The sequence below is a fragment of the Hyla sarda genome, chromosome 13 (genome assembly GCF_029499605.1).
Source record: "Hyla sarda isolate aHylSar1 chromosome 13, aHylSar1.hap1, whole genome shotgun sequence".
Classification (NCBI taxonomy): Eukaryota; Metazoa; Chordata; class Amphibia; order Anura; family Hylidae; genus Hyla; species Hyla sarda.
This window is the reverse complement of record NC_079201.1, coordinates 14,128,205-14,153,844: the sequence shown is the minus strand read 5'-3', so window position 1 is coordinate 14,153,844 and position 25,640 is coordinate 14,128,205. Positions and strand designations below refer to the sequence as shown.

At 46.6% G+C, this 25,640-nt stretch overlaps 1 protein-coding gene across 1 annotated transcript in view; it reads left to right on the top strand.

Annotated features, from left to right (window-relative positions):
- The first annotated feature begins 9,074 nt into the window (after positions 1-9,074).
- The window catches only part of LOC130297673 (protein-glutamine gamma-glutamyltransferase E-like), a 51,264-nt gene continuing 34,698 nt past the window's right edge, over positions 9,075-25,640 (top strand). The window contains exon 1 of the mRNA XM_056550386.1: positions 9,075-9,315. Within this exon, the coding sequence (XP_056406361.1) occupies positions 9,075-9,315 (241 nt within the window). The remainder of the gene's footprint in view (positions 9,316-25,640) is intronic.

Sequence of the window (25,640 nt, the reverse complement as noted above, 5' to 3'; positions counted from 1 at the left end):
TGCTCGGATTTGTGCACCAAACTGCAACGTAATGTCGCACCTTACAATTGGCTGGAATTTTAGCTGGATCAAGGGGGGCACACATTGATGGCACAGGTTTAAAGGGGTACTCCGCCCCTAGACATCTTATCCCATATACACGGGGGGCGATCTCTGTGCAACAGAATGCTGGGTGCGGCGCCAGGGGCTTGTGAGGTCACGACCCTGCCACTCTCGTGACATCCCATCACACCACCTTAATGCAAGTCTATGGGAGAGGGTGTGGCAGCTGTAAAGCCCCCTCCTATAGACTTGCATTGAGAGGGTGTGATGTGACCCCCCCCCCCCCCCCCAGCAGCGGGACCCCCGCGATCCAACATCTAATCCCCTATTCTTTGGAAAGTGGATAAGATGTCTTGGAGCTGAGTACCCCTTTAATACTACTCTGTGTGTTATTAAAGGGGTACTCCACTGCCCCAGGGTTCAGAACATTTTGTTGCGAACGCTGGGTTCGTGCTTTCGGGGGGTCGTGACATCATGACCACGCCCCCCTTGTGACATCACACCACATCCCCTCAATGCAAGTTTATGGGAGGGGGCGTGGCATTCGCCACGCCCCCTCCCATAGGCTTGCATTGAGGGGATGTGATGTGACATCACGAGGGGCCTGGACGTGAGGTCACGACCCTCGCAGCCCGCACCTAGCGTTCGGAACAAAATGTTACGAGCGCTGGTGCAGTGGAGTACCCCTTTAAACAGAAAAAACACCCCCGTTCTTACCCTTTCTGGATTCCACACGTGCACAAACAGCGGGAAGAATTCAGCTACTATATCCTCGAGACATGGAACACATGTCTGGCATAAATTGGTCCAAGTGGACCATTCGGCAAGTTAAAATCAAGAAACAACAATGGAAGTCAACACAGTCATTGACATCATGGCCACGCCCCTCCTGACATCACGCCACAGGACGATGGGACGGGGCAGGCGGGGGAGATAAGATTTTTTACTGGCTGAGAGAAGAATGAGCAGGGAGAAAATACATCAGTTCGGGGGCAGGGAGAGGGCATGGCACCAGGGAGGATGGGCAGCATATCACTGCTGGGACTTCAGGAGACTGGAAAAGCTAGGTGGCACGCATTGACCAGCTGCTTATCCTCCCTGCACTCTTCACTGTAGAAGTAAAGGAAAGACAATGTTCTACATTACTCATTGATTTCCCCCCCACTCATTGATTTAACTTGAGGGAGGTCAACCCATAAACTGGTGAAACAACCAGCAAGAAGGTTTCAGCAATGGATTGATATACATACAGACATTCATTTGTGGTGTCCCAGTGCAGAACATATCTGTTTTCCTGACCTGTCAGGTGGATGTCACCTAGTGTGTCTGCTCCAGGCCCACTACTCAGGGTAAAATGTACAATTTATTGTATTGTGTGATATACTGTTAATGCACTTTTGTGCTATTGTGCCCTAAGGGGTATTTACCTATATGCAGGAGGGGTTCACATGCTTGCTTCAGCCAATCAAGGCTGCTGCCCTGCTCCCCTAAGTCTGCTAGACTGGGAAGAGTAAAGTCAGTTGTGAGGAGAGAGAGTTGAGGAGAATGGAGGTCACCATTAGACCCCTGCTGTGTACCTGTACCTCACCACACGAGGACATGCCTAAGAAAATCCAGCAACCCTCAGAAAAAAAGCTGTGTCTCCGCCCCTCCCATAGAGATGAATGGAGGGGGCGTGTTTGGACCAGTTGACCTGCTGTGTGCGAAACGTCACACACAGGAGCTGAGCCGGGACCCCGTACAGGAGATCGCGTGGGGGGTTATTATCACTGGACATCTTCTTTAACTTAAAGGGGTTATCCAGGAAAAAACTTATATATATATATATATATATATATCAACTGGCTCCAGAAAGTTAAACAGATTTGTAAATTACTTCTATTAAAAAATCTTAATCCTTTCAGTACTTATGAGCTTCTGAAGTTGAGTTGTTCTTTTCTGTCTAAGTGCTCTCTGATGACACCTGTCTCGGGAACCGCCCAGTTTAGAAGAGGTTTGCTATGGGGATTTTCTTCTAAACTGGGCGTTTCCCGAGACACGTGTCATCAGAGAGCACTTAGACAGAAAAGAACAACTCAACTTCAGAAGCTCATAAGTACTGAAAGGATTGAGATTTTTTTAATAGAAGTCATTTACAAATCTGTTTAACTTTCTGGAGCCAGTTGATAGCTGATATAAAATAAAATAAAAGTTTTTTCCTGGAATACCACTTTGACTTAACAAAATAACAAAATTGGGAATAACAAAAAGTTCAGAATAACAACTAAGGTCATAAAGCAAAAACGACAAAATGAAAAAAAAAATGCACTTCACATAACTAAAGGAAACAAACAGCCCTAAATGTTTCCATTTTGTCATGAAGATTGTCCACAGTGCTGTGCACTCCGAACGTGATATCAAACCCGACAATCTCGTTACACAAAAGGTAATTAAATCAAAGCTTCCGTCCTATGTGTCAGCGGAGAAATATTGCCTCATCATCAATATAAATCAGCTCCATTCATTAGCACTGGAATTTGTCACGGCCAATTTGACAAGTTATTACCTAACACTTCAGAAGTTTCTTTTAGCTTTGATTTTGTCAGAACATAAATAATTGTTGCCGAGAGGCCTCGGGCGCGGGAGGACACATTATATGTGCAACAGCAATGGGGCGCGCTGTCATCGAAGGCTCCTAGTGTATCGTAGATTGGATGTACGGGGCTGAAATAGGGAATTTTCCGGTTGAATTTAAAGGGATTTTACCACCAACAATTATCATAACCAATCTGCAGGATTCAGCTCAATGCAAACAGTGGAAAAGTGCGAACAGAGAGACATGGAGGGCATTCAGTGATGAGCTTCGGGAGAGATAAGGGCCCATATACAGTTGTTGCACATAAGGCTGTAGGTCAAGTGGTCCCTATTGTCCACTACCATAGCAGTAAAAATGGGGCAGGCCCCACTGGGAGGCCAGGGGAGGTAACATTCAGCTACAGCCTTTTCTGGACTCATTGGTCTTCATCAGCAGGTGAGGATCTATTTAAAGGGGTACTCCGGCCCTGAGACATCTTATCCCCTATCCAAAGGATAGGGGATAAGAAGTCTCACTGCGGGGGTCCCGCCGCTGGGGACCCCCGCAATCTTGTAATCGCCACCCACCTGTTTGAGCTGCACGCCACGCTGCCAGCTCACAAACAGCTGGGTGGTGACCACGGGGTCGGAGTATCGTGACGTCACGACTCCGCCCCATGTGATGTCACCCCCACCCCCGCCATGCAAGTCTATGGGAGGGGGCGTGATGGCCGTCGCGCCCCCTCCCATAGACTTGCATAGGGGGGGGGGGGGGTGACATCACACAGGGGCGGAGTCGTCACACGGGGGTGGAGGCAGAGTGGTCATCACTAGCACTCAAGGCACTCACTTAATGTGGTCATCATCACTAGCACTCAAGGCACTCACTTAATGTGGTCATCACTTGCACTCAAGGCACTCCATTAATGTGGTCTTTACCATCAGTCAAGGCACTCAGTTAATGTGATCTTAACCATCAGTCGAGACACTTACTTAAAGGAGAACTCCAGAATAGGAAAATTATCGTCCATACTGCCGGCAGTAAAAAAAAATTAACAGGTACATACCTTCCTTCGCTCCCCCGGTGCCTCCGGTAACCGGCTCCGCTGCGATCCTCTTCCTGGTTGCCGGTGGTCGGTGAGTCTTGAAGCGTTCTCATACTGCCACTCAGCCTATCGCCGGCCGAGTCGGGACTTCGCTGTGGCCAGTGATTGGCTGAGTGCAGTATGACTACCGACCACCAGCAACCAGGAAGAGGATCGCGGCGGAGCCGGCTACCGGAGGCACCGGAGGAGCGAAGGAAGGTATGTACCTGTTTATTTTTTACTGCCGGCAGTATGGACGATAATTTTCCTATTCCGGAGTTCTCCTTTAATGTGATCCTCACCAGCAGTCAAGACACTCATTTAATGTGGTCTTCACCATCAGTCAAGACACTAATTTAATGTGGTCTTTACGATCAGTCAAGGCACTCATTTAATGTGGTCTTCACCATCAGTCAAGGCACTCATTTAATGTGGTCTTCACCATCAGTCAAGGCACTCATTTAATGTGGTCTTCACCATCAGTCAAGGCACTCATTTAATGTGGTCCTCACCATCAGTCAAGGCACTCATTTAATGTGGTCTTCACCATCATTCAGGGCACTCATTTAATGTGGTCCTCACCATCAGTCAAGGCACTCATTTAATGTGGTCTTCACCATCAGTCAAGGCACTCATTTAATGTGGTCTTCACCATCAGTCAAGGCACTCATTTAATGTGGTCCTCACCATCAGTCAAGGCACTCATTTAATGTGGTCTTCACCATCAGTCAAGGCACTCATTTAATGTGGTCTTTACGATCATTCAGGGCACTCATTTAATGTGGTCTTCACCATCAGTCAAGGCACTCATTTAAAGTGGTCCTCACCATCAGTCAAGGCACTCATTTAATGTGGTCCTCACCAGCAGTCAAGGCACTCATTTAATGTGGTCTTCACCATCAGTCAAGGCACTCATTTAATGTGGTCCTCACCATCAGTCAAGGCACTCATTTAATGTGGTCCTCACCATCAGTCAAGGCGCTCATTTAATGTGGTCTTCACCATCAGTCAAGGCAGTCATTTAATGTGGTCCTCGCCAGCAGTCAAGACACTTATTTAATGTGGTCTTTACCATCAGTCAAGGCAGTCATTTAATGTGGTCTTTACCATCAGTCAAGGCACTCATTTAAAGTGGTCCTCACCATCAGTCAAGGCACTCATTTAATGTGGTCCTCACCAGCAGTCAAGGCACTCATTTAATGTGGTCTTCACCATCAGTCAAGGCACTCATTTAATGTGGTCCTCACCATCAGTCAAGGCGCTCATTTAATGTGGTCTTCACCATCAGTCAAGGCAGTCATTCAATGTGGTCCTCGCCAGCAGTCAAGACACTTATTTAATGTGGTCTTTACCATCAGTCAAGGCAGTCATTTAATGTGGTCTTTACCATCAGTCAAGGTAGTCATTTAATGTGGTCTTTACCAGCAGTCAAGGCACTCATTTAATGCGGTCTTTACCATCAGTCGAGGTAGTCATTTAATGTGGTCTTTACCATCAGTCGAGGCACTCATTTAATGTGGTCTTCACCAGCAGTCGAGGCACTCATTTAATGTGGTCTTTACCATCAGTCGAGGCACTCATTTAATGTGGACTTTAGCATCAGTCGAGGCACTCATTTAATGTGGACTTTAGCATTAGTCGAGGCACTCATTTAATGTGGTCTTCACCAGCAGTCAAGGCACTCATTTAATGTGGTCTTTACCATCAGTTGAGGCACTCAATTAATGTGGTCTTCACAATCAGTCAAGCAAGTGACGCAAAGTATCTGTTAGAAACTGCCATTCAGTGACTATTACAGGACTAGGAGTGACAGAAAGGGTGCTGGTATTTTGGGGAGATAGGGCTAAAGCTTTAATTAGGGGGGCCAGGGAAGGCGCTGAGAGTATGGACATATCAGGGAACTGGGTTAATGGATAGAAAAAATGCCACTAGCAGTGACAGCATGGAGGTGTTATCAAGTCACTGGATGAAGTCTTATTCAGTCAGAGTATATCCATCGTATGGAGGTGTAATTCACTCATAGTATGGTGATGTTATCCACTCAATTATATTGGTGTTATCCAGTCACAGTATGGTGGTGTTATCCAGTCATAGTATGGTGGTGTTATCCACTCAATTATATTGGTGTTATCCAGTCACAGTATGGTGGTGTTATCTACTCAAGTATGGTGGTGTTATCCAGTCACAGTATGGTGGTTTTATCCATGCATAGTATAGTGGTGTTATCCAATCATAGTATGGGGGTATTATCCAGTCACAGTATAGTGGTGTTATCCTGTCATAGAATAGTGGTATTATCCAGTCACAGTATGGTGGTATTATCCAGTCACAGTATGGTGGTTTTATCCATGCATAGTATAGTGGTGTTATCCAGTCACAGTATGGTGGTATTATCCATGCATAGTATAGTGGTGTTATCCAATCATAGTATGGTGGTGTTATCCACTCAATTATATTGGTGTTATCCAGTCACAGTATGGTGGTGTTATCTACTCAAGTATGGTGGTGTTATCCAGTCACAGTATGGTGGTTTTATCCATGCATAGTATAGTGGTGTTATCCAATCATAGTATGGGGGTATTATCCAGTCACAGTATAGTGGTGTTATCCTGTCATAGTATAGTGGTATTATCCAGTCACAGTATGGTGGTATTATCCAGTCATGGTATGGGGGTGTTATCCAGTCTTAGTATGGGGGTGTTATCCAGTCACAGTATGGTGGTATTATCCATGCATAGTATAGTGGTGTTATCCAATCATAGTATGGGGGTGTTATCCACTCAATTATATTGGTGTTATCCAGTCATAGTATGGTGGTGTTATCTACTCAAGTATGGTGGTGTTATCCAGTCACAGTATGGTGGTTTTATCCATGCATAGTATAGTGGTGTTATCCAATCATAGTATGGGGGTGTTATCCAGTCACAGTATAGTGGTGTTATCCTGTCATAGTATAGTGGTATTATCCAGTCACAGTATGGTGGTATTATCCAGTCATGGTATGGGGGTGTTATCCAGTCATAGTATGGGGGTGTTATCCAGTCATAGTATGGGGGTGTTATCCAGTCATAGTATGGGGGTGTTATCCAGTCATAGTATGGGGGTGTTATCCAGTCATAGTATGGGGGTGTTATCCAGTCATAGTATGGGGTTATTATCCAGTCACAGTATAGTGGTGTTATCCAGTCACAGTATGGGGGTGTTATCCAGTCATATTATGGGGGTGTTATCCAGTCATATTATGGGGGTGTTATCCAGTCACGGTATGGGGGTGTTATCCAGTCATGGTATGGGGGTGTTATCCAGTCACAGTATGGGGGTGTTATCCAGTCACAGTATAGTGGTATTATCCAGTCACAGTATGGGGGTGTTATCCAGTCACAGTATGGGGGTGTTATTCAGTCACAGTATGGGTGTGTTATTCAGTAATGGTATGGTGGTGTTATCCAGTCATAGTATGGAGGTATTATTATCCAGTTACAGTATAGGAGTGTTATCCAGTCACAGTATGGGGGTGTTATCCAGTCATATTATGGGGGTGTTATCCAGTCATATTATGGGGGTGTTATCCAGTCACGGTATGGGGGTGTTATCCAGTCACAGTATGAGGGTGTTATTCAGTCACAGTATGGTGTTGTTATCCAGTTACAGTATGGTGGTGTTATCCAGTCACAGCATGGAGGTATTATTATCCAGTTACAGTATAGGAGTATTATTCAGTCACAGTATGGAGGTGTTATCCAGTCACAGTATGAGGGTGTTATTCAGTCACAGTACAGTGTTGTGTTCCAGTTACAGTATGGTGGTGTTATTCAGTCAAAGTATAGGAGTATTATCCAGTTACAGTATGGGAGTATTATCCAGTCACAGTACGGTGGTGTTATGTAGCTATGGCTTGGGGGTGTTATCCAGTCAGGGTATAGGGGTGTCATCCAGTCACACTATGGTGGTGTTATCCAGTCACAGTATGAGGGTGTTATTCAGTCACAGTGTGGTGGTGTTATCCAGTTACAGTATGGGAGTATTATCCAGTCACAGTACGGTGGTGTTATGTAGCTATGGCTTGGGGGTGTTATCCAGTCAGGGTATAGGGGTGTCATCCAGTCACACTATGGTGGTGTTATCCAGTCACAGTATGGTGGTGTTATCCAGTCACAGTATGGTGGTGTTATCCAGTCACAGTATGGTGGTGTTATCCAGTCACAGTATGGTGGTGTTATCCAGTCACAGTATGGTGGTGTTATCCAGTCATGGTATGGGGGTGTCATCCAGTCACAGTGTGGTGGTGTTATCCAGTCATGGTATGGGGGTGTCATCCAGTCACAGTGTGGTGGTGTTATCCAGTCATGGTATGGGGGTGTTATCCAGTCACAGTACGGTGGTGTTATCCAGTCATGGTATGGGGGTGTTATCCAGTCACAGTGTGGTGGTGTTATCCAGTCATGGTATGGGGGTGTTATCCAGTCACAGTATGGTGGTGTTATGTAGCTATGGCTTGGGGTTGTTATCCAGTCACGGTATGGAGGTGTTATCCAGTCACAGTATGGAGGTGTTATCCAGTCACAGTATGGAGGTGTTATCCAGTCACAGTATGGAGGTGTTTTCCAGTCACAGTATGGAGGTGTTATCCAGTCACAGTATGGTGGTGTTATCCAGTCATGGTATGGGGGTGTCATCCAGTCACAGTGTGGTGGTGTTATCCAGTCATGGTATGAGGTGTTATCCAGTCACAGTATGGAGATGTTATCCAGTCACAGTATGGAGGTGTTATCCAGTCACAGTGTGGTGGTGTTTTCCAGTCACAGTATGGGGGTGTTATCCAGTCACAGTATGGTGGTGTTATGTAGCTATGGCTTGGGGGTGTTATCCAGTCACGGTATGGAGGTGTTATCCAGTCACAGTATGGAGGTGTTATCCAGTCACAGTATGGAGGTGTTTTCCAGTCACAGTATGGAGGTGTTATCCAGTCACAGTATGGGGGTGTTATCCAGTCATGGTATGGGGGTGTTATCCAGTCACAGTACGGTGGTGTTATCCAGTCATGGTATGGGGGTGTTATCCAGTCACAGTGTGGTGGTGTTATCCAGTCACAGTATGGAGGTGTTATCCAGTCACAGTATGGAGGTGTTATCCAGTCACAGTATGGTGGTGTTATGTAGCTATGGCTTGGGGGTGTTATCCAGTACTGTATGGAGATGTTATCAGGTCATGAATATATGTATCCAAAAACATTGTCCTAAAACAAAACCTTTATAGAAAATTTTTGAAAGAAATCCCAGAAATTGGATGGTTCCCATTGGATGCTGCCTTCACCTCCCAGTAACACATGGCAGATCTGTTACAGAAACATCGGTTTTCATCTCAAAGAGATTTTCAGAAACCTAAAGTTCTACCATGAAGGTCCATGTCCATGTGTATGAAGGGTACTGTGATCGATCACACATCATTCTCTCGTGTGGCTCCCAAAAGGAAGTGTGCAGTCAGTTTTATGGCCTGCGTGAGGCCGAAATTAACAGTGCTCTGTATAGGAATCATCTGCAGGATTCATGTCTGAAAGCTCATAAATATTCAGTTTATATGGAACACATGTGTAATTCCTGTTACCAGAATAAGAACCCTGAAATGACCTGGAGACGTGAGTCACATCATAGTACCAGGAAAAACATCTCGTACTATATAGAGCTTGTACCTCGCCGTCAATTGCTGTAGTTAAAGGGATACTCCGGTGGAAAACTTCTTTTTTTTAATGAACTGGTGCCAGGAAGTTAAACAGATTTGTAAATGACTTCTATTAAAAAAATATTTACCCTTCCTGTACTTTTTAGCAGCTGTATGCAACAGAGGAAATTCTGTTCTTTTTGAATTTCTTTTTTTTTTTTTGTGTTGTCCACAGTGCTCTCTGCTGACACCTCTGTCCATGACAGGAACTGTCCAGAGCAGGAGAAAATCCCCATAGCAAACTATATGCTGCTCTGGACAGTTCCTGACACAGACAGAGGTGTCAGCAGAGAGCACTGTGGTCAGACAGAAAATAACTACACAACTTGCTCTGGAGGGGGCATAGACTTACATTAAAGGAGTAGTCCAGTGGTGACTCAGTGGTGAGCAACTTATCCCCTATCCTAAGGAAAGGGGATAAGTTGCAGATCGCGGGGGGTCCGACCGCTGGGGCCCCCTGCGATCTCCTGTACGGAGCCCCGACAGCCCGCGGGAAGGGGGCGTGTCGACCTCCGCATGAGGCAGCGGCCGACACGCCCCCTCAATACAACTCTATGGCAGAGCCGAAGCGCTGCCTTTGGCAATCTCCGGCTCTGCCATAGAGATGTGTTGAGGGGGCGTGTCGGCCGCGGCCTCGTACGGGGGTCGACACCCGCTATCTCGGCGGAGAGCCGGGGCCCCGTACAGAGAGATCGCAGGGGGCCCCAGCGGTCGGACCCCCCGCAATCTCAAACTTATCCCCTATCCTTAGGATAGGGGATACGTTTTTCACCACTGGACTACCCCTTTAAGGGGGCGCGGCGTGATGTCACAAGAGGTGTGGCTATGACGTCACAACGCTCACTCCAAGCATTCAGAACAAAATGTTCCAGATGCTGGGGCAGCAGAGTACCCCTTTAAGGGGCTAATATACATTCAACACACTGCATAAATTAATAGTTATGTATCTTATCAGAGAAAAATTCCTCTTTCCCCACTTATCAATCTACTTTTTTTCTGCTCCAGTATTTCTCAAGAAAGATCAGCTTACATAAATATCAGGTTACAGCTGTCTATACAAGTCTATGAAGAGCGTTCGGAACAGTTTTTTCCAAACGCTGAGCAGCAGAGTACCCCTTTAATGCCTGTGTGTTGGGTTATTTTGAGGGGACACAACATTGTACACTGTTATACAAGCTGTGCACTCATAGAAAAACAAAGCTCCATGTATGATAACTATAAAAAGATTACGTTGGCCTTAAAATACTCTTTTCTGTAAAACCTTTTATTACTGAGGTTCCTATGAAATAATTGATATGTACACCAAGGTCACGAGAAAATCATGTAGTGCGCCATTCTATAAAACGTGTTTTATTTTACAGTAGTGTGATTTCTGTTTTGTTTGGGTAATAACATGATGTAAAGCATTGTAATTATTCACACAAAATGACTATGTAGCGGTAGTAGTAGTAGAAATAAGAAACATAGAGGAAAGGTCACATCTGGGGTCAAAGTCAGATATAAGGCAAAACTACAACCCCCAAATGTCCGCCAAATTAATGGAGCACCGGTTCACTTGAGCGACCAGTGTTCCATTCATCCGCTATGGAGATTTTGAACGTTGCTGAGCATCACACTCCAATCATTTGGGAATATTTGACCTCTGATCTTGGGATCAGTGGGGATCCAAGTAGTCAGACCCCTCCGATCAGCTAGGCATGCCCTATTTTAAGGATAGGGGATAACTTTTGATGTTGGCAATACCCATTCAACATTTCAGTCCAGCTCAACTTGGTCATGGAAATGGTCATGGTGAACTCAATAAAAAAGATCAGGAGGGGCCTGGATACATTTCTGGAGAGTAAGAACATTACAGGTTATGGATAATAGATCTATAGGGACAGAACTTTTGTCCAAGGATTTATTCTGATGCCATATTGGGGTCGGGAAAGAATTTTTCCCCTGGTATGGGGCAATTGGCATCAGCATCATAAAATTCGTCCAGGGATTTATTCTGATGCCATATTGGGGTTGGGAAAGAATTTTTCCCCTGGTATGGGGCAATTGGCATCAGCCTCATAAAGTTCATCCAGTGATTTATTCTGATGCCATATTGGAGTCGGGAAGGAATTTTTCCCCTAGTATGGGGCAATTGGCATCAGCGTTATAAAGTTTTTTTTTGGTCTTCCTTTGGATCAACTTAGTAGGGACACAATAGGGATATAGGTTGAACTTGATGGACTCAGGTCTTCTTTTTAACCTTATAAACTATGTAACGTCTCTCAGCACTATTCATGAATTGCGACCCATTTGTTCTCATGATCAGTGGAGTCCACTGGGTGGGATAGTCACATCAATTATACATTGAAGAGTCCTTTAACACAAGCAGATTATTGCCCCTGTAAATCCCATCTTTATTAAAATAGTAAAAATAAAATAATATAAAAAAAATAGTGGAAACCAGGGACAGTCACACACGCAGCCAGGGGTCAGGAGCCAAAGCGGGTACCCAAGAACAGCAGAATAGCAAAATGTAGCGTAGTCGGGGTCAGAACCAGGATCAGGAATTAGAGTGAATGTTAGCCAGGTCAGAGTCGTACAGGGAATCACAAATAGGAGCAACAGGAATGTGCATGGAGATCAGAGATCACACAAAGGCAGAGGCAGTTAGAACTGCAGTTTAAATAGCCAGGGCCCAGCAGTGAAGGCCAACAGGTGGCCAGGAAAAGGAGGAGCTGTTTGTTAATATCAGCTGAGATTTAGCTAAGGTGTAGTGAGAAGCAAATAGTGGGGCAGGGGAAGAGAAGGAATCCTAACACCCAGGGACCACATATGAAAGTTGGTCAGTGAATAAACAGGACAGAAAGAAGATAGGTGCTTTCATACTGTAGTGTTGGAGAAGACTACTGTAGATGGCCTGGACTGCTAAAAGAACAAACCAGCAGTCAGTGACAGAAGAGATCAAATTGATACTGTCCTTGGATAACCAAGCTTCGACCTTCATATTTTGAATATATCAAGACAAGGAGAGAAAGGTCATTAAAGAAGACTACAGGCCGGGAAAGACAGAGGGAAATCACAAGAAATTAAGACTGGCCCCTCATTGAAGCTACCACCGCTCAGGCACCTGGCCTCAGACAGAACACTCTAGAGGGAAGCTATCCAATGGATTGCCATAAGTCAACAACGACTTGATAAAAAAAAATGAACAAAAGCTCAAAGGTAAAAGAATAGGGTAAGAGAGTGAGTCCTTTCCAGATGTGGTTGTGCACTGTTATTGATAAGGGTTGCAGCCATGAGGTTCGTCCACAGGAAGTGATATGGTGAGATACAAAGAGGGGATCACATGAACAAGCCACGGAGAAAAAACAACTTGGACTCTTCTATCCCAAAAGATTTCAAGGAGACAAATGGTAAAGACATCAGGTAGTACATGATGAAAAGTTTGGTTTAAGCGTGAAACGTGTTGTTTTATGGTACAATAAACAAGGGGTTTGTCTTGACCATATGTCTCTTGGACATCTTTTGGCAGTAGCACCCAAAAAGGTTATATTTGTTTTCTGTGGCCTGTTCATGTTAACAATGAAAAACATCTTATCCTCTATCTAATCTCAATCTCAGCTGGGGCTCCCCAGACATCCAGTGCACGTAGCGAACTTTGCTCCATGTCGGATGACTGGCGATGTGTGGCAGAGGCTCGTGACATCACGGTCATACCCCACTAGTGGTGTGACGGCCATGCCCCCTCAATGCAAGTGCATGGGAGGGGGCGTGACTGACGTCACGCCCCCTCCCATAGACTTGCATTGAGGGGGAATAGCCGTGACGTCACCAGCCTCCAGCGCTGCATCCGACGCTCCACACTGATGCCGGTGCATCAGGGAGATCACGGGGGTCCCCAGACATCCTTTGGATATGGGATAAGATGCCTAGGGGCAGAGTACCCCTTTAAGGAGTTCTCTCCAAAAGATATGTCTATAAGTAAAATAAATACAATTAGGTCAGTCAGCAGGATCAATCCAATGAGTAAATTCAAAGGAGGAACATAATATTGTCCATGCTTATCTAAACGTATCACCTGTTATGTGATAGGAGGCGGTGACGCCCTTTATCCACCCTTCCTTCTCAGGTCCCAAAATCATTATGAGTTGGGTTAATACATACAGAAGCTTTGAAAATGGTAACAATCGTGTCCATTTTTAGGTGTCCATTGGGTCCCTCAGATCATTCAAACATCTAAATAGGTAGAAAAGAAAAAAAAATCGAATGAAGATATAATCAAACCACTCTACTATATACAGGACATTATCCTGTGCTGAGTGTAAGATAGTTAATAACATGGTAGGAAATGGCTACATATAGAACGTCAAACGATTTATATAAAACACGGGAAACTTTTGACCTTGGACACCTCATTTATGAGCAGTCACTTTACAAGGTGTCGATAATTTTACAAGTCACCTCGTCATACCAGAGCGCTTACATGTAGGTTTCACCGTTTCCTTGCTTCTACATTGGAGTATGTTTTATTGGTTTAGTTTTCTGAAGTTTGTGACAGTTCCACAGAAGTTGCCATGAAACTGACCATGGGAGTTCCAGGGGCCAGATCTGTAAGAAAGATTTTAGTAACTTTATATACGTAGTGAATAAATCTAAAGGGTCTACCTCCAAAGGTGTTGTAGGAGACCTCTGAATCAGATTGAGAGTATTGGAGGTTACATGACTGACCAATCAGATTGAGAGTATTGAAGGTTATATGATTGACCAATCAGATTGAGAGTATTGGATGTTATACGATTGACCAATCAGATTGAGAGTATTGGAGGTTACATGACTGACCAGTCAGATTGAGAGTATTGGAGGTTACATGATTGGCCACTTACATTAAGAGTCTTGGTGGTTACCTGACTGACCAATCAGATTGAGAGTATTGGAGGTTACATGACTAACCAAGAAGATTGAGAGTATTGGAGGTTACATGACTGACCAATCAGATTGAGAGTATTGAAGGTTATATGATTGACCAATCAGATTGAGAGTATTGGAGGTTACATGACTGACAAATTACATTAAGAGTCTTGGAGGTTACATGATTGACCAAGAAGATTGAGAGTATTGGAGGTTACATGATTGACCAATCAGATTGGGAGTATTGGAGGTTACATGACTGACCAATCAGATTGAGAGTATTGAAGGTTATATGATTGACCAATCAGATTTAGATTATTGGAGGTTACATGATTGACCAATTAGATTGAGAGTATTGGAGGTTACATGATTGACCAATTTTTTTTCACCGGAGTACCCCTTTAAGCTAGGGGTTTATCTGTGAGACTTGGTGGGAATTCTCTACGTGTTGGCACAAGGATGATGACTCAGAGTTTTTTACATGTTTTTATTTGTAGTCGTTGCCGTAGTGCATCCCAAGGCGTTTCCACCCAATACAACGGTAGCATTCATGATGTGAAATACCACAAAAAACAGGTCCCTGAATCAGCCGCTGCCAGACACATATCACACAGAGACAATGGACGGCATTCGGGTTTTTTGGACAATGGACTGATAAACATAGCATGAGATTGTGAGGAGCTGTCCAGGACGTCAGGAGAGCAACAATGTATGATTGACAGAATATCCAAAAATAAGACCCCGCCCTTTACAGTGATGCAGGTGATGTAAGAATAGATCAACAAAAAGTGACTCAATAAAATTCCTTTCTGTGAAAAGAAAAAACAATCACAATATATTAATAGAGATCTGGCTCTTCTATGTATGTATAGAAGGTCCTAAGAAGCAGAGGCAGCACGGAAGACATTATAAAGCACTATTGAACACACTGATCTTTCTTTCTCTGCTTCTCTTTACCTTTGTGTTTTCTCACTCCCTCTTTCCCTATGTATGGGCAGCATGCAATGTGATCACTCAGTGAGTGGATGACAGTATTTTGTCTGATAAGATGTATTAGTACTAGCAGTTTATTCTCTTTTATTAGCGGTATACTAATGTATGCCTATGGACACATTTAGCGCGTACATCAAGACCTTTCCTGCTGTACATGCTAACTATGCATACGGAATAAATATAGTGTGAGCCAAGCCGGAGCATTGTCATGTCACGGCTCCGCCCCCTCAATGCTAGCCTATGGGAGGGGGCGTGGCAGCTGCCACGCCCCCTCCCGTAGGCTTGCATTGAGGGGACGGAGCGTGACGTCACACGGGGCGGGGCCGTGACGTGACGTCCCCAGCGGCGGGAGCCCCGCGATCAGGCATCTTCTCCCCTATCCTTTAGATAGGGGATAAGATGTCTTAGCGCCGGAGTACCCCTTTAAAGGGGTACTCCGATGGAAAAACCTTTTTTTCTAAATAAACTGTTGCCAGAAAGTTAAACAGATTTGTAAATTAGACGTAGAAGACGTAGAAGAATGTGAAATGAGCGGCACTCACCACGTCCAGGTAGCGACAAACTTCTTTATTAGGACATAAAGGTGCAGGGAGACAGGAACGCCGGATAATCCGGTAGATCACGTGGGACGCACTTACTGCCGGGTGCGGCATTACCGCGCATGACAGCTAACATTAAGGAGAAGAGATCATGTGACCACTAGGTGGTCACATGGTTTCTACTTCTCGTGACGCACGTATAGCGGAAGTGAATGGCGGAGGCGGAAGTTCACGCCGGCTCCATTACACACAGCGTGACTGACCCTTGATGTTCTCACCTAACAGGTATCACTTAGTTTATTATGCTGATGTATAAGACCCTAAGGGCAGGTGGACTACAACACCCCTGAGGAAGTCACAAATGGTGACGGAACGCGTGGGGCTTAGGGGTCCCGTCCCGCCATTCACTATTTTGCCTCCTTTGTTCTGTGGTCGCTATGCACTGGTGATATGAATTTATTATTAATTTTTCTTTGCACTCTGCGTATTTTACATCATTTGGTGTTATGTTTATTTGATTTGGTGGAGAGACTAATGTTGCATGTGTATCATTTTTTCAGTTAGCACCACTACTTGAGCCATTATATCTTATCACAGAGGGACGGGACTTTGGTGAGAAGGGGGTTCATGGCCCCTCTCCCAGGTTTTAGAGGTTGCTCGATTTAAAGCTTTTTAAGTGATTTTAGCCCTTTTTGTCTTTTTTGCATTCTTTATGTGATACCTAATAAAATTTGTTATATATATATGAACATTGATCTTGTGGTGTGCACTCTTTACAGTAATTCTTACCCTTGTATAGCAAGTTCTTTGCTTACTGAGCAGTAGCACCCATGTTATGATTTGGTGAGCCCCCCTCTTTTTGTACTATAATCCGGTAGACTGGTCACAGCCGTATCGTATCGTATCGCACTTCGTCAGACCATCTGACCAGTCTACCGGATTATCCGGCGTTCCTGTCTCCCTGCACCTTTATGTCCTAACTGCACTTTAAGAAATAAAGAAGTTTGTCGCTACCTGGACGTGGTGAGTGCCGCTCATTTCACATTCTTCTACACGTCTGATTTATGACTCTGTCCAAGCTGGTCACCCCACCAGAAGTAACGCTTGTACACACCTGTTTCTGCTAAGAGCGTTTTTTTTGGCTGTAAGGCTGGCTGTGCCGAACGCTGTCTCTTGTTGCAAGCAGATTTGTAAATTACTTCTATTAAAAAAATCTTAATCCTTCCAGTACTTATCAGCTGTTATATGATCCACAGGAAGTTCTTTTCTTTTTGAACCTCCTTTCTGTCTGACCGCAAGTGCTCTCTGCTGGCACCTCTGTCCATATCAGGAACTGTTCAGAGCAGGATAGGTTTGCTATGGGGATTTGCTCCTACTCTGGACAGTTCCTAAAATGGACAGAGGTGTCAGCAGAGAGCACTGTGGTCAGACAGAAAGGAAATTTAAAAAGAAAAGAACTTCCTGTGGAGCATACAATAGCTGAGAAGTACTGGAAGGATTAAGATTTTTTAATAGAAGTAACTTACAAATCTATCTAACTTTCTGGCAACAGTTGATTTTGGAATTTTTTTTCCCCAGTGGAGTACCCCTTTAAGGCAACAAATCAAACTAAAAGATGTTTGCCCACGCATTTTTGACCTGAATAGTTTGATGCTACTTGACACCCAAGCACTTAAACCAGCGTATGGACCAATGTCGAGTGGTGTGCTGCCGCCTATGGCAGGTCGTCCAAGTAGGTAGGTAACTTGTTTGGGGCTGGTTTCAGGTAGCACAGCTCCCTACCCAGATGGGACTCAATGGAGTACAGCAAATATACTAATAGTTCTCTACAGTTTAAAGGGGTACTCCTGTGGAAAAAAATTTTTTTTAAATCAACTGGTGCCAGAAAGTTAACCAGATTTGTAAATTACTCCTATTAAAAAAAATATTTCTCCTTCCAGTACTTATTAGCAGCTGTATGCTATGGAGGAAATTCTTTTCTTTTTTAATTAATTTTTTGTCTTGTCCACAGTGCTCTCTGCTGACACAATGCCCGTATCAGGAACTGTCCAGAGCAGGAGAAAATCCCTATAGCAAACCTATGCTGCTCTGGACAGTTCCTGACACGGACAGAGGTGTCAGCAGAGAGCACTGTGGACAAGACAAAAAAAGAAATTCCAAAATAGAAGAATTTCCTCTGTAGCATACAGCTGCTAAGAAGTACAGGAAGGATTAAGATTTTTTAATAGAAGTAATTTACAAATCTGTTTAACTTTCTGGCACCAGTTCCTAAAAAAATGTATAAATAAAGTTTTATACCGGAATACCCCTTTAAATCAGGTCATACTGTGCACAGCCTGTACTATCGTTTCATGAAAGCCATGAAATAAGATAAAATTATTCTCATTCCCATAAGCTGCCAAAATCAGAGGAGATTTACTCTCAGGGTTTGAGTTTACTCTCAGGAGGCAAATTTCAAGGGTGACCCCTACTATTTGAAGTACTGACCTCCAAAATTATTTCCCTTAGGACATTACCACCAGTTATGGAGGCGAGATCCCCCTGTCTGCACAAACATTTGTTAGGTACATTTCTTATATAGACAGAGAGGTCTCCATAAGGGTCTTTTTACAGCTTCTCTTACTGGTAGTTTCATATTCTTCTCTCTATTTTAAAGGGGTACTCCACTGGCCAGCGTGGAACTAAATGTTCCGAATGCTGTTTTCGAGCTGCGGGGATCGGCCACGGCCCCTCGTGATGTCACGGCCCCGCCACCTCAATGCAAGTCTATGGGAGGGGGCGTGACAGCCATCACGCCCCCTCCCATAGACTTGCATTGAGGGGGCGTGGCCGACCCCTGCAGCGCAAAAACACCGTTCAGAACATTTAGTTCCACACTGGCCAGTGGAGTACCCCTTTAAAGGGGTACTCCCACCCTAGATATCTTATCCCCTATCCAAAGGATAGGGGATAAGATGCCTGACCGCGGGGGTCCCGCCGCTGGGGACCCCCACAATGTTGCATGCGGCACCCACCTGTTTCTTGTCCGGAAGCGCTGGAGGGTCTCGGTCGCGACCACGGGAATGGAAGTCCGTGACGTCAGGACTCCGCCCCCGTGTGACGTCACGCCCCGTCCCCTCAATGCAAGTCTATGGGAGGGGGCGTGATGGCGGGACCCTTTGGATAGGGGATAAGATGTCTAGGGTGGAGTACCCCTTTAATAGAGTACTCGGGATATAATTGTGGGGGGTCAGACCGCTGGGACCCCATGATCTCCTGCCCTGCACCCCGGCTCTCCTTCTAAATAGAGAGTGTGACCTACACACTCCCTCTATTCAGCTCTATGGGAGAGCCGGAGAATCCCGAGTGCAGCGCTACGGCTCTCCGATAGAACTGCATGGAGGGTTTGTGTTGGCCCTTGCTTACTTTGATATGTACCACCTACCTAAAAATTGTTACATAGTTACATAGTAAGGCTAAAAAAGACATTCATTCATCCACTACAGCCTGAAACCTATAGGTTGATCCTACATAATTCATGTTGGGTTTACACTGTAAGATTCTTCGAGGATGTGATTTTTATAGTGACCGCCTATTCTTCCTTCATAAATCTGTGTTTCGCAACAGGAGGCTGCTCTTTACTGTGCTGCTTTCTTTCAAAAACCTGTTTGACAACATAAATTTTCAACATGTCAGATTAATTTCAATTACACTGATAGATTGTAGACAGATGAAAACAGTCGCTACGGGTAGGGATTAGATGTGATCAAAGTTTTCCAGATCTATAAAATAATCTTATCATACACACTTGTCCTTATCGAGATGAAGAACAGGTTAAACTCTAATTTGCACGATAAACTTTCTGTGATTCAATTTGGACAATCTACTCATACAAGAGAAGGGACTCCTGTTTAAGACAGGCGTCCCCTCATCTGCACACAGAGCAGCCTGTAGGTAAGTGGTGATGTTGTATGTTATGTCTCTCCGCTCACACTCACTACATTTGTTGGTCCAGGGGCTCTTCACTTAGGCCAGCAGATGTGTCCTAGAGGACAGTCAGCAGCTACTGCCCAGCCAAGAACTGGATGAGACATTCGCCGCTTCCTCCGCTAGGTGGGCAAGTAGTGATGAGGAGAGTGGCGTGGGAGGCGGTGTTGCGAGCATTCAGGCTCCTGAAGTAGACACTGTTGAAGAACCTGAGGAGGACATCAGTAACATGCAGACACTTCTTGATGATGATGAAGCCGATCGTACTTGAGAGCCGGGTGCAGAAGGGGCTTCACCATCATCAGGAGAAGAGGGTTGCAGGTTGCAGCAGCTGAGCCAGCAAGGTGGTAGCATGGTTGGCAGTAAGCATGGTGGCAGAAGTGGAAAGTCTGGAGCCAAACGTGCCCGGGGGAGACCACCTGCTTCGCAACAGCCTACCTTCCCAGGAGGTAATGGAACAGGGGTTCCTGGAGTCGGCGGCAGTAACATTCAATCAGTGTAGACTGTTGGTGGGAAAATCAGCTACTCGGCGGTTTGGCTATTTTTCATCAAGCATCCGGAGGATGTATCGGCAGAAGGTGAAGCGATGCCAGGGTCCCAATGTTGGCACTACGGACCTGCGTCAACAAAAGCGGCCTGAGAGAACCGTGGCACCGATGTTGTGGTCCAGCCTGCTGCATCACCCAGTGGCACGCCGCTCACTATTTCAACAAGCCAAGGCTCCACCACCTAAGCCGAAGAGAGCTGTGTGTCATACCCTCCTTTTGTCGCTCCAGATGCTCCTGCTCCTCCAACTTCGAGTCAGTCATTAAGCCAGCAATCTATCAGCAAAGCCATGTACAAGAGACAACGGTTTGCGCCCACTCATCCAACGGCGCAGGAGCTGAATGTGCTCCTGTCCATGTTGCTGGTGCTGCAGTCCCTCCCTTTTCAAGTGCTGGACGAGCCGAGGGGGAGAATGTCAAGCCGTCATTTCTTTGCGAAGAAGGCAGTACCAGCCCTGCACAATTTTGTGGAACAGAAGGTGGGCCAGTCCTTGAGCCTGTCGGTGTGTGCCAAAGTGCATGGCGGCGCCGACGTGTGGAGCTGTACCTATGGTCAGGGGCAACACATGTCCTTTACGGCCCACTGGGTAAATGTGGTTCCTGCACAGCCACAACAGCAACTTGGACAGGTCACGCTTCTTCTGCCTCCATACTCTCAGGCCGTTGGTTTGTGACAGTGTGCGACACTGTGTCCCCAGCCTCCACTGCACGGACAAGTTTCAGTGCCCCTCCAGCCCACCATGTGTGCAGGGCAAGGCGGTGTCACGCTGTTCTTCACATGGTTTGCCTTGGCGAACGGAGTCACACAGGGGAGAAACTGCTAAAAGTCATTCATCAAGAAATCGAATCATGGCTTACTCCACGAAAACTGGAAATGGGAACCATGGTGACCGACAATGGGAAGAACATCTTGTCTGCGCTGCGACAAGGAAGACTGAGACATATGCCCTGCATGCACACGAGTTCAATCTGGTTCAAGCAGTTTCTGAAGTCTGCAAGAAATCCTAACAATGGGAAGGAAACAGTGCATGCACTTCAGCCACTCGTACACTGTAAAGCACACCCTCCTTGAGCTGAATGGTATCCCCCAACATAGTCTGATTTGTGACGTTTCCACCGACTATACAAACAGAGAAAAGCCATTGTTACGCCGAGCGCTCCGGGTTCCCGCTCCTCCCCGGAGCGCTCGCTTCACCTCCTCCGCTGCAGCGCTCCGGTCACGTCCTCTGACCCGGGGCGCTGCGATCCTGCTGCTAGCCGGGATGCGATTCGCGATGCGGGTAGCGCCCGCTCGCGATGCGCACCCCGGCTCCCCTACCTGACTCGCTCCCCGTCTGTTCTGTCCCGGCGCGCGCGGCCCCGCTCCCTAGGGCGCGCGCGCGCCGGGTCTCTGCGATTTAAAGGGCCACTGCGCCGCTGATTGGCGCAGTGGTTCCAATTAGGGTTATCACCTGTGCACTCCCTATATTACCTCACTTCCCTTGCACTCCCTTGCCGGATCTTGTTGCCTTAGTGCCAGTGAAAGCGTTCCTTGTGTGTCCCTTGCCAGTGTTTCCAGACCTTCTGCCGTTGCCCCTGACTACGATCCTTGCTGCCTGCCCCGACCTTCTGCTACGTCCGACCTTGCTTCTGCCTACTCCCTTGTACCGCGCCTATCTTCAGCAGCCAGAGAGGTGAGCCGTTGCTAGTGGATACGACCTGGTCACTACCGCCGCAGCAAGACCATCCCGCTTTGCGGCGGGCTCTGGTGAAAACCAGTAGTGGCTTAGAACCGGTCCACTAGCACGGTCCACGCCAATCCCTCTCTGGCACAGAGGGTCCACTACCTGCCAGCCGGCATCGTGACAGTAGATCCGGCCATGGATCCCGCTGAAGTTCCTCTGCCAGTTGTCGCTGACCTCACCACGGTGGTCGCCCAGCAGTCACAACAGATTGCGCAACAAGGCCAACAGCTGTCTCAACTGACCGTTATGCTACAACAGTTGCTACCACAGCTTCAGCAGTCATCTCCTCCGCCAGCTCCTGCACCTCCTCCGCAGCGAGTGGCCGCTCCTGGGATACGCTTATCCTTGCCGGATAAATTTGATGGGGACTCTAAGTTTTGCCGTGGCTTCCTTTCCCAATGTTCCCTGCACCTGGAGATGATGTCGGACCTGTTTCCCACTGAAAGGTCTAAGGTGGCTTTCGTAGTCAGTCTTCTGTCCGGAAAAGCCCTGTCATGGGCCACACCGCTCTGGGACCGCAATGACCCCGTCACTGCCTCTGTACACTCCTTCTTCTCAGAAATCCGAAGTGTCTTTGAGGAACCTGCCCGAGCCTCTTCTGCTGAGACTGCCCTGTTGAACCTGGTCCAGGGTAATTCTTCCGTTGGCGAGTATGCCGTACAATTCCGTACACTTGCTTCAGAATTGTCCTGGAATAATGAGGCCCTCTGCGCGACCTTCAAAAAAGGCCTATCCAGCAACATTAAAGATGTTCTGGCCGCACGAGAAATTCCTGCTAATCTACATGAACTTATTCACCTAGCCACTCGCATTGACATGCGTTTTTCTGAAAGGCGTCAGGAACTCCGCCAAGATATGGACTCTGTTCGCACGAGGCGTTTCGTCTCCTCGGCTCCTCTCTCCTCTGGTCCCCTGCAATCTGTTCCTGTGCCTCCCGCCGTGGAGGCTATGCAGGTCGACCGGTCTCGCCTGACACCTCAAGAGAGGACACGACGCCGTATGGAGAACCTCTGCCTGTACTGTGCTAGTACCGAACACTTCCTGAGGGATTGTCCTATCCGTCCTCCCCGCCTGGAAAGACGTACGCTGACTCCGCACAAAGGTGAGACAGTCCTTGATGTCTACTCTGCTTCTCCACGTCTTACTGTGCCTGTGCGGATGTCTGCTTCTGCCTTCTCCTTCTCTACAGTGGCCTTCTTGGACTCTGGTTCTGCAGGAAATTTTATTTTGGCCTCTCTCGTCAACAGGTTCAACATCCCAGTGACCAGTCTCGCCAGACCCCTCTACATCAATTGTGTAAATAATGAAAGATTGGACTGTACCATACGTTTCCGCACGGAGCCCCTTCTTATGAGCATCAGATCTCATCATGAGAGGATTGAACTTTTGGTCCTCCCCAATTGCACCTCGGAGATTCTCCTTGGACTTCCCTGGCTTCAACTTCATTCCCCAACCCTGGATTGGTCCACTGGGGAGATCAAGAGTTGGGGGTCCTCTTGTTCCAAGAACTGTCTAAAACCGGTTCCCAGTAACCCTTGCCGTAACTCTGTGGTTCCTCCAGTAACCGGTCTCCCTAAGGCCTATATGGACTTCGCGGATGTTTTCTGCAAAAAACAAGCTGAGACTCTACCTCCTCACAGGCCTTATGATTGCCCTATCGACCTCCTCCCGGGTACTACTCCACCCCGGGGCAGAATTTATCCTCTCTCTGCCCCAGAGACTCTTGCCATGTCCGAATACGTCCAGGAGAATCTAAAAAAGGGCTTTATCCGTAAATCCTCCTCTCCTGCCGGAGCCGGATTTTTCTTTGTCTCCAAAAAAGATGGCTCCCTACGCCCTTGCATTGACTACCGCGGTCTTAATAAAATCACGGTTAAGAACCGCTACCCCTTACCCCTCATCTCTGAACTCTTTGATCGCCTCCAAGGTGCCCACATCTTCACTAAATTGGACTTAAGAGGCGCCTATAACCTCATCCGCATCAGAGAGGGGGACGAGTGGAAAACGGCATTTAACACCAGAGATGGACACTTTGAGTATCTGGTCATGCCCTTTGGACTGTGCAATGCCCCTGCCGTCTTCCAAGACTTTGTCAATGAAATTTTTCGTGATCTATTATACTCCTGTGTTGTGGTATATCTGGACGATATCCTAATTTTTTCTGCCAATCTAGAAGAACACCGCCAGCATGTCCGTATGGTTCTTCAGAGACTTCGTGACAACCAACTCTATGCCAAAATTGAGAAATGTCTGTTTGAATGCCAATCTCTTCCTTTTCTAGGATATTTGGTCTCTGGCCAGGGACTACAGATGGATCCAGACAAACTCTCTGCCGTCTTAAATTGGCCACGCCCCTCCGGACTCCGTGCTATCCAACGCTTTTTGGGGTTCGCCAATTATTACAGGCAATTTATTCCACATTTTTCTACCATTGTGGCTCCTATCGTGGCTTTAACCAAGAAAAATGCTGATCCCAAGTCCTGGCCTCCTCAAGCAGAAGACTCCTTTAAACAACTCAAGTCTGCCTTTTCTTCGGCTCCCGTGCTCTCCAGACCTGACCCTTCCAAACCCTTCCTATTGGAGGTTGATGCCTCCTCAGTAGGAGCTGGAGCTGTTCTTCTACAAAAAAATCCTTCCGGGCATGCTGTCACTTGTGGTTTTTTCTCTAGGACCTTCTCTCCAGCGGAGAGGAACTACTCCATCGGGGATCGAGAGCTTCTAGCCATTAAATTAGCACTTGAGGAATGGAGGCATCTGCTGGAGGGATCAAGATTTCCTGTTATTATCTACACCGACCACAAGAACCTCTCCTACCTCCAGTCGGCCCAACGGCTGAATCCTCGCCAGGCCCGGTGGTCTCTGTTCTTTGCCCGATTTAATTTTGAGATTCACTTTCGTCCTGCCGATAAGAACATTAGAGCCGATGCTCTCTCTCGTTCCTCGGATGCCTCAGAAGTTGATCTCCCTCCGCAACACATCATTCCACCTGACTGCCTGATCTCCACTTCTCCTGCCTCCATCAGGCAGACTCCTCCAGGAAAGACCTTTGTTTCTCCACGCCAACGCCTCGGAATCCTCAAATGGGGTCACTCCTCCCATCTCGCAGGTCATGCGGGCATCAAGAAATCTGTGCAACTCATCTCCCGCTTCTATTGGTGGCCGACTCTGGAGACGGATGTTGGGGACTTTGTGCGAGCCTGCACTATCTGTGCCCGGGATAAGACCCCTCGCCAGAAGCCCGCTGGTTTTCTTCATCCTCTGCCTGTCCCCGAACAGCCTTGGTCTCTGATTGGTATGGATTTTATTACTGATTTACCCCCTTCCCGTGGCAACACCGTTATTTGGGTGGTCGTTGATCGATTCTCCAAAATGGCACATTTCATTCCTCTTCCTGGTCTTCCTTCTGCGCCTCAGTTGGCTAAACAATTTTTTGTACACATTTTTCGTCTTCACGGGTTGCCTACGCAGATTGTCTCGGATAGAGGGGTCCAATTCGTGTCTAAATTCTGGAGAGCTCTCTGTAAACAACTCAAGATTAAATTAAATTTTTCCTCTGCATATCATCCCCAGTCCAATGGACAAGTAGAA